Below are 15465 nucleotides of genomic sequence, written 5' to 3'. Positions count from 1 at the left end.
GGCTGCAGAAGTTCTTCTAATTAAGGTCACATGAGCATGCCAGGCAGTCCCCTGGGGTCTTTTTCAAGAAGTGAAACCTGGTAAGGCAGAAACTTTTTCTGCACCTCCTTCAGCTATGGTAAGTGTTAAACCAAAGTAATTGGAGCGAAGCCCAAGGTAGCGGAAGCTACTGATTTCCTGTCACCTGGTATCTATCAGCAATTTCATCCTCAGGCCTGGACTACCTCACTCACCCTCCCAGTGTGCTTGAGAAACGAGCTGCACCCACTGAACTCTGCAGCCGGCATCCAAATCAGCCCTTGAGATTTGAGGCCTTGGAGACTCAGGTAAGGCATCAATTTGCTTTCTTTACATGACTTAAAGGAGGTGATGGATAAGGTATAGACTGGTTTTGAAAACCGGAGGTTCTTGGTCTTAATTCTAGAGTTTCCCTAGTCAGACTTCCTAAAAGTTCTATTACTTAAGGAGGAGTGATGATATCAAGGCTTGCTGCCCACTCACTCCTCTAACCACTCTCCCTCTCAACAATTACCCTACACAGTCAACTGTGAAATCATTCCACTAAAGTAGTAGATTGCAGCATAGAGATTAAATCATGGTTTCTAAACCATCGGGTTCAAACTGGAGCTCTACCACTTACAAGCCATATAACCTTGGGCAAATTGCTAAACCTCTAAAGGCTCAACTTCCTCATCTATAAAATGGGGTCAATGGTAATATCCACTGTATTGTGAAAATTAGAACTAAAATCCTGCAACCCTTAGGACTTCCCGATAACAAATGAGAAAATAATCAGTCATAGCCATAATGAAAAAAAACTCCATTCCTCTTTAAATGCTTTTGTCTATATTAGATGTAAATATACCTAGAAGTACAGGTGGCTTTACAGGCTAACATTTTCTGGAGGGGATTTGTGGACATCAAGTTGAGCACGAAATCCTGCCTCAAATCTATCACATGGAAAACCAAGAGTGAGAGGGGCCACTGCAGATGGGAGGTAGATCTAATGAAGGAAAACAAGGATTAATTTTAATCATGCCATTACTGTTTTCTGAATCCAGTATATAAGTGACTCCCTGTTTCCCATAAAATGGCTTAGTCTCACTGAGAATCTGGTGGAAAGAACTGTTTAATCCAGCATTGCGAGCATTTGTGTGTGTGTGTTTTGTTTGTTTGTTCGTGTTTTAGTGGAGACAAGGTTTCTCCATGTTGGTCAGGCTGGTCTCTAGCTCCCGACCTCAGGGGATCCGCCTGCCTCGGCTTCCTAAAGTGCTGGGATTACAGGCATGAGCCACTGCGCCTGGCCATTGTGAGCATTTGTAAAGCTTCCCTGAGGAAGTAGCTGAGTTTGATGTTCAGCTTAACATTACTGAGCTCATAGGACATAGAAAACAGGTTCCCTCTGCAAGTCTAGTAGGACACAGGATTCTCCGAAGAAAGTAGTTGGCGTCTAGTAAGGAAAGCAAAGAGCTAGGAGCTCTGAAGAATTCCTTGCAAACAGGCAAGGAGAGCAGGAACGCCCTCAGGTGATGAGCATATCTAATGCAGAGTTTGATTGAAAGCAAAGAGGGAGGGAGAAGGAACACTTCAAAGTTGAGAAGGTTCAGGAAAGAAGGTAGAGGACATGTGTAGACCAGGGGCTCTGGTGGCGATAGTGGGCTATGAGCTTGGGAAGTCATACATGGCTGAATTCCAAAGGCCTGGAGGGGTCAGATGAAGGGTTTCACCAGCAGGTAATGACAGGCCAGCAAAGGAGTTCAGGCTCAGGAAGAGCATCACTCAAAGCAGTGACTGGGAGCTTGATGTAGCGGCCTTGTGGACAATGGATTGGAAAAGAGAAAGACTGAAGGCAGAAAAGCATGAATGGAAATGAGAAACTCACAGGTTACTCTGGATATAGAAAACAGACCCACATGCAAAATGTGTTGCATAGGTAGAAATGGTATGACTTGGCCACTGACTGACCAATAGCCAAGATGAAGATGGACTGAGAGATGATGGAGCTAAAGTGAAATGTGGTCCCAACTATCTAAACCTTGGTGGCAGGAGAAACAAATAAAACAATCTGAGACATGAGGCCTGAGGAAAGACCACTGACTTTACAGCACAGTCCTCAAAGATAAGTTTCAGTTTCAGTGACCAGCGGAAACTAGTTGCGAAGCATTGAGAAGTGAGTGGGTGGAGAGGAGGTAGGGGAAGAGAGTGGGTAGCAAAGCTTTGAAGAAGCTGCGGTGAAGAAAAAGGGAGCCTGGGCAGTGGCCAAGAACATTGCTAGATTAAAAGAAGAAAGCTTTGGGATTCAGGGGCACCGCAGTACATTTTAGTCATTAAAGGAGTATTTAGCACCTTAGCAAATGCAAATTATCTCATTTTCTCAAAATGATACTTTGAAATGGGGAAGGCAACTATTACCCTAAACTTACGGAGACCACAAGAGGAGCAAGCAAGAGAGCTGAGATTAACTGTCTGCTACATATTGCCAGAAATTGGGAGAGTGAAGGTGCAAAGCAGAAATAATTTCTTGGAAGGGCTAACAGCTTGGTTGGACTGAGATGGGCTGAAAAGCACTGAGGGAAGGGAAGCAAGAGCATTCTTCCTCGGAGATAAGTGCACAGGAGGCCAGAAGGAATAAAAATGCAAAGCAATTTTGAGTGGAAAATAATGAAGGTGAGGTAACAAAAGTGAGGTAGTTTTAGGCCGGGTGTGGTGGCTCACGCCCGTAATCCCAGCACTTTGGGAGGCTGAGGCGGGTGGATCCCGAGGTCAGGAGATCAAGACCATCCTGGCTAACATGGTGAAACCCTGTCTCTACTAAAAATACAAAAAATTAGTCGGGCGTGGTGGTGGCCGCCTGTAGTCCTAGCTACTTGGGAGGCTGAGGCAGGAGAATGACGTGAACCCGGGAGGCGGAGCTTGCAGTGAGCCAAGATCACCTCACTGCACTCCAGTCTGGGCAACAGAGCTAGACTCCGTCTCAAAAAAAAAAAAAAAGTGAGGCAGTTTTAAATTTCTCAGTATATGATGGTACGAGTGGACTTAAAAGTCTATTCAAACCAAAACTCATAAAGGCTGTGAGATCTTCTTCAGTGGATGGACATGAAAACAGGGGTGCCTTTAAAAATAAAAAAACAGGCCTGGCGCAGTGGCTCACACTTGTAATCTCAGCACTTTGGGAAGCCAAGGTGGGCGGATCACGAGGTCAGGAGATCAAGACCATCCTGGCTAACACGGTGAAACTCCATCTCTATTAAAAATACAAAACATTAGCCGGGTGTGGTGGTGGGCACCTGTAGTCCCAGCCACTCGGGAGGCTGAGGCAGGAGGATGGCGTGAACCCAGGAGGCGGAGGTTGCAGTGAGGCCAGATCGCATCACTGCACTCCAGCCTGGGCAACAGAGCGAGACTCCATCTCAAAAATAAATAAATAAATAAATAAAATAAAATAAAAATAAAAAAATATTTGCAGGAGTTAGTGTGAGTAATTAAATGGGGTACTGACTGATCACCTGAGTCTTGATTTTAACATTCATGCTGATTTGGACACCAGCAAATGTAAAATTTTATTGTTATCCTATTTTGGCTAATGTGGTCCATAATCCCTACTAATCTACCAACTAGTCTTTGAGCACAGCTGTGCATTGGGCACTAAGTCATTGCGAACAATTTATTTTAATAAGGTAAAACTGCGAGAATCTACAATCTCCATAGGAGTATGTGGGCTAGTTTTATGTATTTATGAATTCTCATGGAATGAAAGTTTTTCATTACAGAGTCAGCCTGCAATGCCATAAATCAATTAATATATTTGCCTCTCATATATATGAGATATATATATATCTCATCTCACATATATGACAGATATATATATCTCATCTCATATATATGAGATACATATATCTCATCTCATATATATAAGAGATATATATCTCTCTCATATACATATGACAGAGAGATAGTTTCCATAAAAAACAAAAAACAGAGAAAGAACTCGTGTTTGTTTATAAACTACTATTTTATACAAATATTTGTTTAAGGCTTGTAGAAATATAGTTGCCATCGTGAGATACCATTTTAACAGAGAAATAACATATCACACACACACACACACAAACACACAAACACACACACAGCCCTCGTGGTCATTATTGCCATTAGTCACAACAGGCACAGCCCAAGTAGAATTGGCTTACAAAAAAGGTTTATCTCACCAATAATACAGACACAGTTTTAATCAAGCAGTTGATTAATAAAATGGAATTAAAACAACGGTAGTCCAGTCATCTCCTTCAGTTCAAACAATTGATGACCTTTGCACTTTAAGTAATCTTCACTAAAGTTACCCCTCCAGGGCGGAGTGTAGTGACTCCTAGCTCATTCTATACTTGCCATACAACCTTCAGAGGTCTGAAACTCCATTTCCTCATCTGCATAAAGTAGTCAAAATGCCTACTTATGAAGGTGTTGAGTGAGTTGGCAATACCATATACAATATCCCTAGTATGCAGTAGGTGCTCAGTAAACAACTACAATTATCTGGACTAGCCTATGGTACAGCAGAAAAAGCATCAACGTCAGAGCCATGGTGACTGCCTTCTAGCTTGGCTCTGATGCTAACTGTGAGGTCTTTACCAAGGCACATTCTATACCCAGACTGCAGTTTCCTCATTTGTGAAATGAACAGAATGGTTTCTGAGGTTTGGACTAACCCTAGAAATCCTACCTAGTGACCAGTATGCAAACTCTTTAGTGGGCTATATTGAAATATTCCTTTTTGTTAGAGGTCAAAGAAGATCCCCAGGATCATGTGGTATCTGGCTATCTAGGGCAGGGGCAAAATCAAGTGAGAAACAACCAAAGTTTCTTCTCTTCCCTCTAGCCCATGCGCCAGACAGATAATAATTTTCAGTCGATTTATAGTCATTCAAATAGTGCATATACTGGAAGGAGAAAAGAGGGGTTCATAAGGGAAAGGCTGAATTCCTCTTTCTCACAGAAGACAAAGCAGCCTGGTACCCTGGACGCCTCATCTGAGAGATCCAAGTCTTCATTTTAAATCTTTACTGGCTGGGCGTGGTGGCTCACGGTTGTAATCCTAGCACTTTGAGAGGTGGAGGCGGGCAGATTGCTTGAGTCCAGGAGTTCAAGACCAGCCTGGGCAACATGGAAAGACCCCATCTCTAAAAAACATATAAAAATTAGCTGAGTATGGCGGTGGTTGCCTGTGGTCCCAGCTACTCCAGAGGCTGAGGCAGAAGGATCCCCTGAGCCCAGGAGATAGAGGTTGCAGTGAGCTGTGATCATGCCACTGCACTGCAGCCTGGGCGACAGAGAGAGGCCCTGTCATGAAAACAAACAAACAAACAAATAAATATTTACTAATTTTGTAACTTGGAACAAGTAACCTAACTTCTCCGTGCCCTTGTTTCCTCTTCTATAAAACGCAGGTGATGATTCACTCCTTGCCTGTTCTATAAGACTGAGTCTATAAGACTCAGATGAGATGCCGTGAGTCAAATTTGCTTCTAGCTCTAAAGTAGGTATAAATGTGAGTGACAGTAGTCAGCTGCCTGTTTTACATCACACCTGCAGTTACTCAGCTCTGATTGACTTCAGTAAGATATACTTCAGCCTGTGGTCTAATGGCTGGGATGTGGCACTGGCTTCAGTAAGATATGTCACCTGAATAGACAGTCTTGATTTCCAACACATCTTAAGTGACTTACAATCAGTAAAGACAAGAGCAACGATGTGTCCTCAAAAGACGGATTTTCAGATTCCAGGAAAGACCCAATCGAGTACACATAAGTGCTTAACATAAACAACTGAATACTAAGGAAACCCAAGATGAAGATTGAACAGAATCTTAAAATATCTGAGCTGGAAAAGGCCTTATTAATTGCCTTCTCACTTCAGAAATGAATAAATCATGAAAACTGATAAATAGCATTTACTATGCTCTCCGTTTGTCCTAGGCACAATTACATATGTTAACTTATTTATGTCTTACATCTCAGAGAGGGGTGCTGTTCTCACTTTACAGAAGGATAAAATAGAAACTAATGCTCAGTAAAGTACAAAGAAGAACAAGAAAAGCAACAAAAATAACTATTTATTCCAACATGGGTTCTTTGCATACATTTATTTCTTCAATAATATTTATTAAGAAGTAACTAAATCCAAGAATTATTTTAGATACTGAACAAGAGAGAACAAAATCTCAACTTTGATGGAACTTCCATTCTGTGGGGGAAGAGATAGATAATAAGCAAATAAATAAATAAGATAATTTCCTACAGTGATCAATGCCGTAAAGCAAATAAGATAGGATTTTGTAAAAGACAGCAAATAGGAGTACGTGTTATAGGTTGAGGGTTCAAGGTAGGCTCCTCTAGGAGCTGACATTTGAGCTACACCTGAACAAAAAGACACTAACCATGCACAGACCATGAGGCCAGTTAAGTGTTAAGTGTTATAGCAGCCCATGAGATAAGAATTATTATTATTTCCATTACAGTTGAACCTGAGGCCCAGAGAATTTAAAGAACTTGCCCAACATATCAGAACAAATAGAGGAATCACTATTGAAAACTAGGCAATCCGACTCAGGAGGCCACAGTCTTACGTACCGCATTAGAAAGCCCAATAGAGCCTTTTTTTTTTTCTTTGAGATGGAGTCTCGTTCTGTTGCCCGGGCTGTAATGCAGTGGCATGATCTCAGCTAACTGCAACCTCTGCCTCCTGGGTTCAAGCAATACAGCTGCCTTAGCCTCCTGAGTAGCTGGGATTACAGGTGCACACCAACACACCTGGCTAATTTTTGTATTTGTAGTAGAGATGGGGTTTTGCCATGTTAGCCAGGTTGGTCTCAAACTCCTGACCTCAGGTGATCTGCCTGCCTTGGCCTCCCAAAGTGCTGGGATTACAGGCGCGAGTCACCATGCCCGACCTAGAGAGCCTTCTTGATGTGACTTGCACAAGGTGGCAGAGTTAGAGACAGAAGGAGGCCTGGAATCGACCCCTCCTGCTTCTACAGATAGTCCTCACCATACTCTGCAATGTTGCCTCTGGCCCATCATAATGTACAAAGGCAGATAAGCAAAAGGACAAGGACAAGTCCATTGAAAATACATTTTTCAATATTAAAGCACAACAAAAGTGTCCAGGAATAAGAAACAAAGAGGACATGCAGTCATATTTGCAAGGTGTTCTCTACAAAGATAAAGTATGCCCCAAACCCAGTTGCCATGATCGCTGGCAGGGACTCCTGGGCCCACATGCTCTTCCTAAACAACCCCTCCATCTCCTTTCTCAGAACTCAGCAGTAGGCCTTGCCTCAGATCCAAGGTCACTTGGAAGAGGCCATGTCTACCCTCAATGACACTCATGGAGGAAATGCTGAGAGAAGCATTCAGATGCATGACACAAGGTAAGATTGCCAAAAATCTTGTTCTTGCTCTCCTCACTTTGTTGTTTGTTTTATTTTTAGGAGTTTTGAGAGTAAAATGACAACACCCAGAAATTCAGTAAATGGGACTTTCCCAGCAGAGCCAATAAAAGGCCCTATTGCTATGCAACCTGGTCCAAAACCACTCCTCAGGAGGATGTCTTCACTGGTGGGTCCCACGCAAAGCTTCTTCATGAGGGAATCTAAGGCTTTGGGGGTAAGTCCGTTGCCTTCCATCCCAAGTCGTAGGGATTCTCTGGCCGACAGAAGCTGATGCTGTAGGCCACATACAGAATTCAATCCAACTTGAAGAATTGGGATCCAACCTGATGTGTTCTTTATGTCTAACACAGCGGGCCAAATCAGGGGTGCATCAGATAAGTCACCGCCTAGATAACCTCTCGGTGATCTTATGTCACCTTTTGGTTTTGGGGTTTGTATATTCAGAGGTTCCCCATCCCAGTCCATTGCCAGAATCCCAGGCATACCTGCTCCCTGGAAATACCCCGTGTGGTTGAGGAAACAGATTCGAAAAAGAAAAAGACAACATTCTTGGCACCTCCACTGCTTCCTTTAGGCATTCCTCACAGCTCCAAGTCAGGAGTCAGGGCTTCCAACCTTGTCTTTGCCTGCTAGCAGTGATGATTTCAGCTCATCCATTGTTGCCTCTGTTCTCTCTCCAGGCTGTCCAGATTATGAATGGGCTCTTCCACATTGCCCTGGGGGGTCTTCTGATGATCCCAGCAGGGATCTATGCACCCATCTGTGTGACTGTGTGGTACCCTCTGTGGGGAGGCATTATGGTGAGTAAAAGAATAGCAGCCATTTGGGAAATGATGCAGGCAAAAATGTCAAAAGGCTCCATAGGGATATGCCAGACTATTTCTGTGTTGAGGGAAATATTATTGGGTTAAACTAATTAAGAAGACACGTTGACCAAATTGAGTATCAATCCCATGGTTGAGAGTCAGAGTTCCGGTTTCAGGTGAATTCAGAGAAGGGGGCCCTGCGTGGATCTCACAGGGACTGTCCAAAGCAAGAACACTCCAAAGTCAGTTCTGGTGGGGAGGGTGGCCCCAGACTTTCAGACTAGACAGCAAGATGTTTTGGAAAGCAAGAGGGAGCAGGAGCATCCACTTCTTCCCATCTACTCCTTCTTGCTTACAATTCTGTTTAGTTGCTATGGTACCTGGTGAAATTTGTCCCATCACAAATCAGTCTTATTTTGCTTATCAACAGAGCAGCACTCTTTTGGCTGTTTTATGTACATGTTTTCCAAATCTGTAACCCTGTCTGTGTGTGGCACATAGGACAGTGATGTTTATTTCCCCATGACACTTTTCATAGTTGCCACTATAAGTCCAGGATTAAAATTTTCCAAACAAGTAGAGATGGGTTAGAACAAGAGTTTCCTCCATTCTACAGCCTGAACATGAGAAAAGGAAGATGAAAAATAGTCATCATCACTTCCTGTAACAGCCAGTGTTTTAATGGAGTGCCTGTGCCGTTCAGGTCAAGTATTTCTTTCTGCATCAATTCACTCTTCAGAGGTCATCAGAGTCATTTATGTCACTGTGAACCCCCAAAGGGCAGTTCCACAAGTTAAAAACAAAGAAAAACTAAAAATAAAACTTTTAAATTCATGGTATGAGTATTAATTGATGAGGAAATAGGAATTCTGTCTCTTTGGTCTTATTATATTCCTAGTCACAGATCCCCAGATGATTGAGTAAAAGGCATGAAGTTAGTGTCACTGAGCCTGAATAAAGGAGAACTATGATGGCCGAAAAATGAATAAAACTGATAAAAATGGGTGGATGGTTGTGTGAAAGTTGCTGAAAGTGTAGGCTTCTTTCTGACTAGTTACCAATGTTAAAAAGTGATCTCCCTCTCTCCTCTTTCTCCTGCCTTGCCCACCGCTCTCCATCTCCCCCACCTCTCTTTTTTACAGTATATTATTTCTGGATCACTCCTGGCAGCAACGGAGAAAAACTCCAGGAAATGTTTGGCAAGTAACCATATGTCCTTCTTTCCCACCTGTCAGAGAAGTACCTATTTTTTCGGTTAAAAACTTAGGCCCTTAAAAAGCCAAGGTATCACAGCCTCTCAGCCCTAAAAAGCAAAGACCCTCCACAATGTTCTTGTGATTTTATTCATGAAAAAACTTAGAAGTGAGGTCTATCTGAAGTATGTTCATGGGAACAGAACTAAAAGCAGATCCATGAAAACCATACCTAGAGTCTTATGAATGTTAAATGCCGTGTAAAAATAATAGACCTTTCTGAAAGTCCTATCATTTCTCCCAGATCACCCTTTAGGAAAATTATCTGATCAATGTCATGATTGATTCAAATTCTAGCTCAGCTATTTTTTGGCCGTAACATTGAACAAGTCAGTTTACCTCTATGTACCTCTGAGTTTTCACCTAGAAAGGAAGGGTGACAGTCCTTGCTACCATGTGACGTCACAATGGAGCTGAAAGGCAGTAGAGTGTGTGATGGTGCTTCAGAGGCTATACGGTGCTACACCGCGGTCTTGCCCATAAAACCCCTAGCGACTCATCCACATCCAGAGGAAACTGGCCTGCAGAGATGCTGATGCTGTACGGATGAAAAAAGTTTACCAGCAAGTTTGCTCCCAAAAAATTCCACCCTCAACACTGTCTCTTACTAAACTGAGTCACTTTCATAATCAACAAGGGAATGGGGGGATTGAGATGGTTCCTCTCTTAAAGTGGCCTGACAAACTCAGTTTTGGGGGAAAAACGTTTTACGACATCAAATTATTCTCCAGATACAACCAGACCTACTGACTTGCCATGTGTAGGTCGTAGAGCCAGGAATGAAATATGTGCAGCATAAAATAATAATCAATAATCCCATATCATTATGGTACTTGTTACTTATATTTTCCTGTTTCAACCTTTTATCATCTTTGCAAGGTAGAACGTTCACACTGATGTTCTCGCACCTATGCTACCCAGAGACATCAGCCCTAATTGTATTTTGGAAGATAGCTAACTGGGGCTGATCACAGCCCATGGCAGCAGGGATAGGTGTTGTTACTGTTGTTGCTTCTGCTCTTTTAATTTCCATTTATTTGATAGTACAGATCTAGAGGGTTCTAGCTGAACCTTCCCAACCTAGACTTCTCAATACCATCCCACTAAAGTGTGATACAAGAACCGTCTTCTCTCTCTTCCCTCTACCTATTTATGAAGGCATATAATAAACTGGATAATATTTATCTTCACTTATTCAACAAATATTTATTGAATGCCTATTAGGATGGTGGCAGTGGCAGTGAAGGAAGTGCAAGGATACAAGATATAGAATCAAGGGTTACTCTTAGAATTTTTGCTTTGTAAAACGGATGGTGAATGAGATAGGGAAGACTGAGAAAAGAACAGGATAGAGACATGATTTTGTTTTATAGAGACAAAGACATTAAAAACAACCGAGAGAACTTCAGTATATTTAGTTGTAGTTGCTTTGTGAGTCAGGGGAGTAGCATTTGGAATTCCCTCCCAGACTATGTTTTCCAAAAGGAAATCAAACCCAATTAATAATCTGTGTCTCCATTTCAGGTCAAAGGAAAAATGATAATGAATTCATTGAGCCTCTTTGCTGCCATTTCTGGAATGATTCTTTCAATCATGGACATACTTAATATTAAAATTTCCCATTTTTTAAAAATGGAGAGTCTGAATTTTATTAGAGTTCACACACCATATATTAACATATACAACTGTGAACCAGCTAATCCCTCTGAGCAAAACTCTCCATCTACTCAATACTGTCACAGCATACAATCTTTGTTCCTGGTAAGTGTGAAACTGGACTGCTCTCCAGGGCGGAAGGATGACTGGTTTATTAAGATCATGAATTCTGGATTCATCCAGACCACCTGAGTTTGCTAGTTATTGTCTACGTAGCTGTGGGCAAAAATTTTAATCACACTCTGCCTCAACTTCTTCAACTGTAAAATGGGGATGGTAACATTATTTATCTAATAGGGTTGTTCTGAGTAGTAAGTAAGTTAATATATACAAAACATTTAGAACAGTGTTTGGTACCTAGAAGTGCTACATAAGCATTGGCTTTAACATTAATTATTGTTAACATCATTAGTGGCATTAATATTTATCATTATATTGACTAAGATGAGCACAGAAGAAATACCTAAGATGTTATGAATATCTTTTGCCCAAGGACTTTTAAACGTAGAGTTTGAAAGAGAGTTTTTAAAAGATGCATATCCCAAGGATGAAGAGGTCTCCTCGGCATGATGCCGTACCAACTAAGACTGAATGCAATTTAATTTGAGACTCATTACTTATTCTTTCCTATATAGAATTGATTCTTCAACTGATTATTCATACCTTACTTTCTATCAGCAATACACATTAACCATCTGTTGTGTGCTGAAAGATGTGTTTAGTGTTAGGGTTATAAAGATGCTGTCTCCTGTACTAGCAGTTCTCACAGCTAGTCATTACTTGTCTAAAGAATTGACCTCCTAATCATTCAATTATAGTCAACAATAACTTATTGAACATCAGCAATGTTCTTTGTGCCATTATTACATTTTCACCTTCATTCTTCTGTTGTTTTTCAGGGCATTTTGTCAGTGATGCTGATCTTTGCCTTCTTCCAGGAACTTGTAATAGCTGGCATCGTTGAGAATGAATGGAGAAGAACATGCTCCAGACCCAAATCTGTAAGTAGTAGCCCCTCTGGCCACAACCTCCCTCTAGAAAATCCACATCCACAAAGGATCATTTATGGAGAATGTAATCTGATGAGTCGTTGAAACTAGGAGCTTGATTAAAAAAAAAAAAAAAAAAGGTCGTGGCATGTTTCTAGAAAGCGAATAATATCAATAGTAAGGAAAGATGTCTTGAAATTTGAAATAAGTCTGTAGTTAGAGCCCACAGTTCTACATTCTGTGCATTGTCGTCGTCGTCTTTTTTTTTTTTTTTTTTGAGACAGAGTCTCACTTTGTCGCCCAGGCTGGAGTGCAATGGTGCGAGCTCGGCTCACTGCAACCTCCACCTTGTGGGTTCAGGCGATTCTCCTGCCTCACCCTCCACATCATGCCAGGATAATTTTTGTATTTTTGTAGAGACGGGGGGGTTCACCATGTTGGCCAGGCCGGTCTTGAACTCCCGACCTCAGGTGATCCTCCTGCTTCAGACTCCCAAAGTGCTGGGATTGCAGGCATGAGCCACCGTGCTCCGCCTCTGTGCATCTTCTTCTTAACCTTCCCTGCTGCTTGACTTCAGGATTCCATCCTGATTTTGTGATTCCATATTCAGCGTGTAAAAGCAAGATGGCTGAAGGCTGAAGGCTGACTAAAGTCACTAGTTCTTTGGTTTCATTTTTCAGTATTCCCCTCTTCCCTACTTTTCACCTAATTCCTCTTCCAAGACAATAGGTTAAAGGGCTCCACAAATGGAAATAAAAAGAGACCAATAATAGATATATTACTAACTGCTTCAGAACCAGACTGTTAGATTAAGAATAGAATTTAGAAATCATCACTAATTACTTCATTTTGCATTTAAAGAAAAATAGTATCAAAGAGTGAAAATTCTTCTCCCAGAGTTATATTCACGAAAGGCAAATCAGAACAACAATCTAAACTCCTCTATTACTGCAATGTTCTTTTCCCAATACCACGTGGTCATTCCAGGCACTGTGGTAAATGTCTGCTGCCCTTGAAGATTTACTCAGACTTGAGTTTTAATAAGTGATTTGATAAGGATTTGAGCACCTGCAAAATAAATCCTGGCATTTAAAGGCATATAATAATAAGTAGCATAAAAACCAGGAGCTATTTGATAAATGTTTGTAGAGATTGTTGACAAAGGTGTCAATGGTAAAAGTAAAGAATAGTTTGTTTAATTTTGTGTTTTAGAGCGTAGTTCTCCTGTCAGCTGAAGAAAAAAAAGAACAAGCCATTGAAATAAAAGAAGAAGTGGTTGGGCTAACTGAAACATCTTCCCAACCAAAGAATGAAGAAGACATTGAAATTATTCCCATCCAAGAAGAGGAAGAAGAAGAAACAGAGACAAACTTTCCAGAACCTCCCCAAGATCAGGAATCCTCACCAATAGAACATGACAGCTCTCCTTAAATGATTTCTTCTATTTTCTGTTTCCTTTTTTAAACATTAGTGTTCATAGCTTCCAAGAGACACGCTGACTTTCATTTCTTGAGGTACTCTGCTCATACCCACCACATCTCTATCTGGCGTTTGCATGGAGTGACCATTGCCCCTTCTCTCTCACACTGAATGTAGAGAATGTAGCCATTGTAGCAGCTTGTGTTGTCATGATTCTTCTTTTGAGCAACTTTCTTACATTGAAGAAAGGCAGAATGAGTGCTTCAGAATGTGATTTCCTACTAACCTGTTCCTTGGATAGGCTTTTTAGTATGGTTTTTTGTTGTTGTTGTTGTTGTTTTCATTTTCTCCATCAGCAACCAGGGAGACTGCACCTGATGGTAAAGATATATGACTACTTCACGACATTCCTAAACTATTTTTTTTTTTCCACATCTATGCTTTTGGTGGAGTCCCTTTTGCATCACTGTTTTAAGGACGATTAAAAAAATAACAACTAGGGACAACACAGAACCTATTCCATTTATCTTTCTACAGGGCTGACATTGTGGCATGTTCTTAGAGTTACCACACCCCATGAGGGAAGCTCTAAATGGCCAACACCCATCTGTTTTTGTAAAAACAGCATAGCTTATACATGGACATGTCTCTGCCTTCACTCTTTCTGACTCCCACTCTAGGCTATTGTTTGCATGTCTACCTACTTTTAGCCTTTATGCAAGAAAAGAAAAAAATGACCATAGAAAATGCCACAATGAGGTGCACACATTTCAAAAACTAATCAACATTTCATTGTATTTATAATTTCCAGATGACAAAGTATTTCATCAAATAACTTCATCTGATGTTCCATGATCAAGAAAACATCCCTATCTCTATTTTACAAGTAATTCAAAGAGGTCAAATAACTTGTAAACAAGAAAAGGTAACTTATCAACAGTCATAACTAGTAATTACGAGAGCCTTGTTTCATAACGAGGTCTTCTTACTCAAATCCTGTGATGTTTGAGATAACCAAATAGTCTCTCCAATGTCTGCATAAACTGTGAGAGCCAAGTCAACAGCTTTTATCAAGAACTTACCCTCTGATCAGCACTAAACAAGCACTGAGAGACACAGAGAGTCAGAGTCAGATTTTACCCATGGGGATAAAAAGACTTCTACCACATTTGGAAAACGACTTACATCATAAATATATAATTAACTGGTAGTTTATATAAAGCAGACGCTAAGTGCTATAGACATTCTCAGAATATCCTACTCGGAAACAATATAATGAAAATGCCAAATCTGAGTCAAACTGCCTTACTTTTCAATTCAGATATACTAGTACCTTACTTAGAAATAATGTTAACCTAGGGTGAGGTCACTATAATCTGTAGTCTATTATTTGGGCATTTGCTACATGATGAGTGCTGCCAGACTGTGGCAGGTAAAGAGACAATGTAATTTGCACTTCCTGTGATATTTCTACATTTTTAGAGACCACTAGTGGAAGACATTCCCCAAAATTAGAAAAAAAAAGGAGATAGAACATTTCTGTCGATATAAAGTTCTCAAAATTCATTCTAAATTAATAAAACTATCTTTGTGCTCTTTTCTGCAACAGATGATTCCAACATGGGTGTTTGTCTATTATTCTTTACTCTTGAAACATTAGACCATGGGAGGCTCTTACAGCCTTGAGTTCATATTTACAAAACCCCAATCTAGGTTTGAACTGTGAGGTGTCAGGTCATCAAATATTCATGTCTATATAGAGTTACACAGGTTCCCAAAGACAATGTTCATGGGATAGGTCATTGATAATGGATTCCTTACTCCCAGAACTCCAGATGACTGAAATATATGAGAGAAGTAGGAAAGGGCATGGTAGGGGCAGGCCTGAGAAAAAA

The 15465-nt window shown here is 41.0% G+C and overlaps 1 protein-coding gene across 1 annotated transcript; it reads left to right on the top strand.

Annotated features, from left to right (window-relative positions):
* The first annotated feature begins 219 nt into the window (after positions 1 to 219).
* MS4A1 (membrane spanning 4-domains A1) lies at positions 220 to 15189 on the top strand. The gene is made up of 7 exons (XM_007996873.3): positions 220 to 326; positions 7487 to 7661; positions 8128 to 8247; positions 9396 to 9452; positions 11031 to 11267; positions 12062 to 12163; positions 13364 to 15189. Exons 2-7 carry the CDS (start codon positions 7503 to 7505, stop codon positions 13580 to 13582), a joined length of 894 nt encoding a protein of 297 aa, XP_007995064.2. The 5' UTR covers positions 220 to 326; positions 7487 to 7502; the 3' UTR covers positions 13583 to 15189.
* Positions 15190 to 15465: the final 276 nt, after the last annotated feature.

The sequence above is a fragment of the Chlorocebus sabaeus genome, chromosome 1 (genome assembly GCF_047675955.1).
Source record: "Chlorocebus sabaeus isolate Y175 chromosome 1, mChlSab1.0.hap1, whole genome shotgun sequence".
Classification (NCBI taxonomy): domain Eukaryota; kingdom Metazoa; phylum Chordata; class Mammalia; order Primates; family Cercopithecidae; genus Chlorocebus; species Chlorocebus sabaeus.
The sequence above is the reverse complement of the archived record's forward strand: the minus strand, read 5'-3'. Positions and strand labels throughout refer to the sequence as shown.

Excerpts from the sequence above, each read along its gene's own strand:
- MS4A1 (XM_007996873.3), top strand. The coding sequence starts at position 7,503 with ATGACAACACCCAGAAATTCAGTAAATGGGACTTTCCCAGCAGAGCCA. Across the intron at positions 7,662-8,127 it reads GGGAATCTAAGGCTTTGGGG|GCTGTCCAGATTATGAATGG; the intron begins GTAAGTCCGTTG and ends TTCTCTCTCCAG. Across the intron at positions 8,248-9,395 it reads CTCTGTGGGGAGGCATTATG|TATATTATTTCTGGATCACT; the intron begins GTGAGTAAAAGA and ends TCTTTTTTACAG.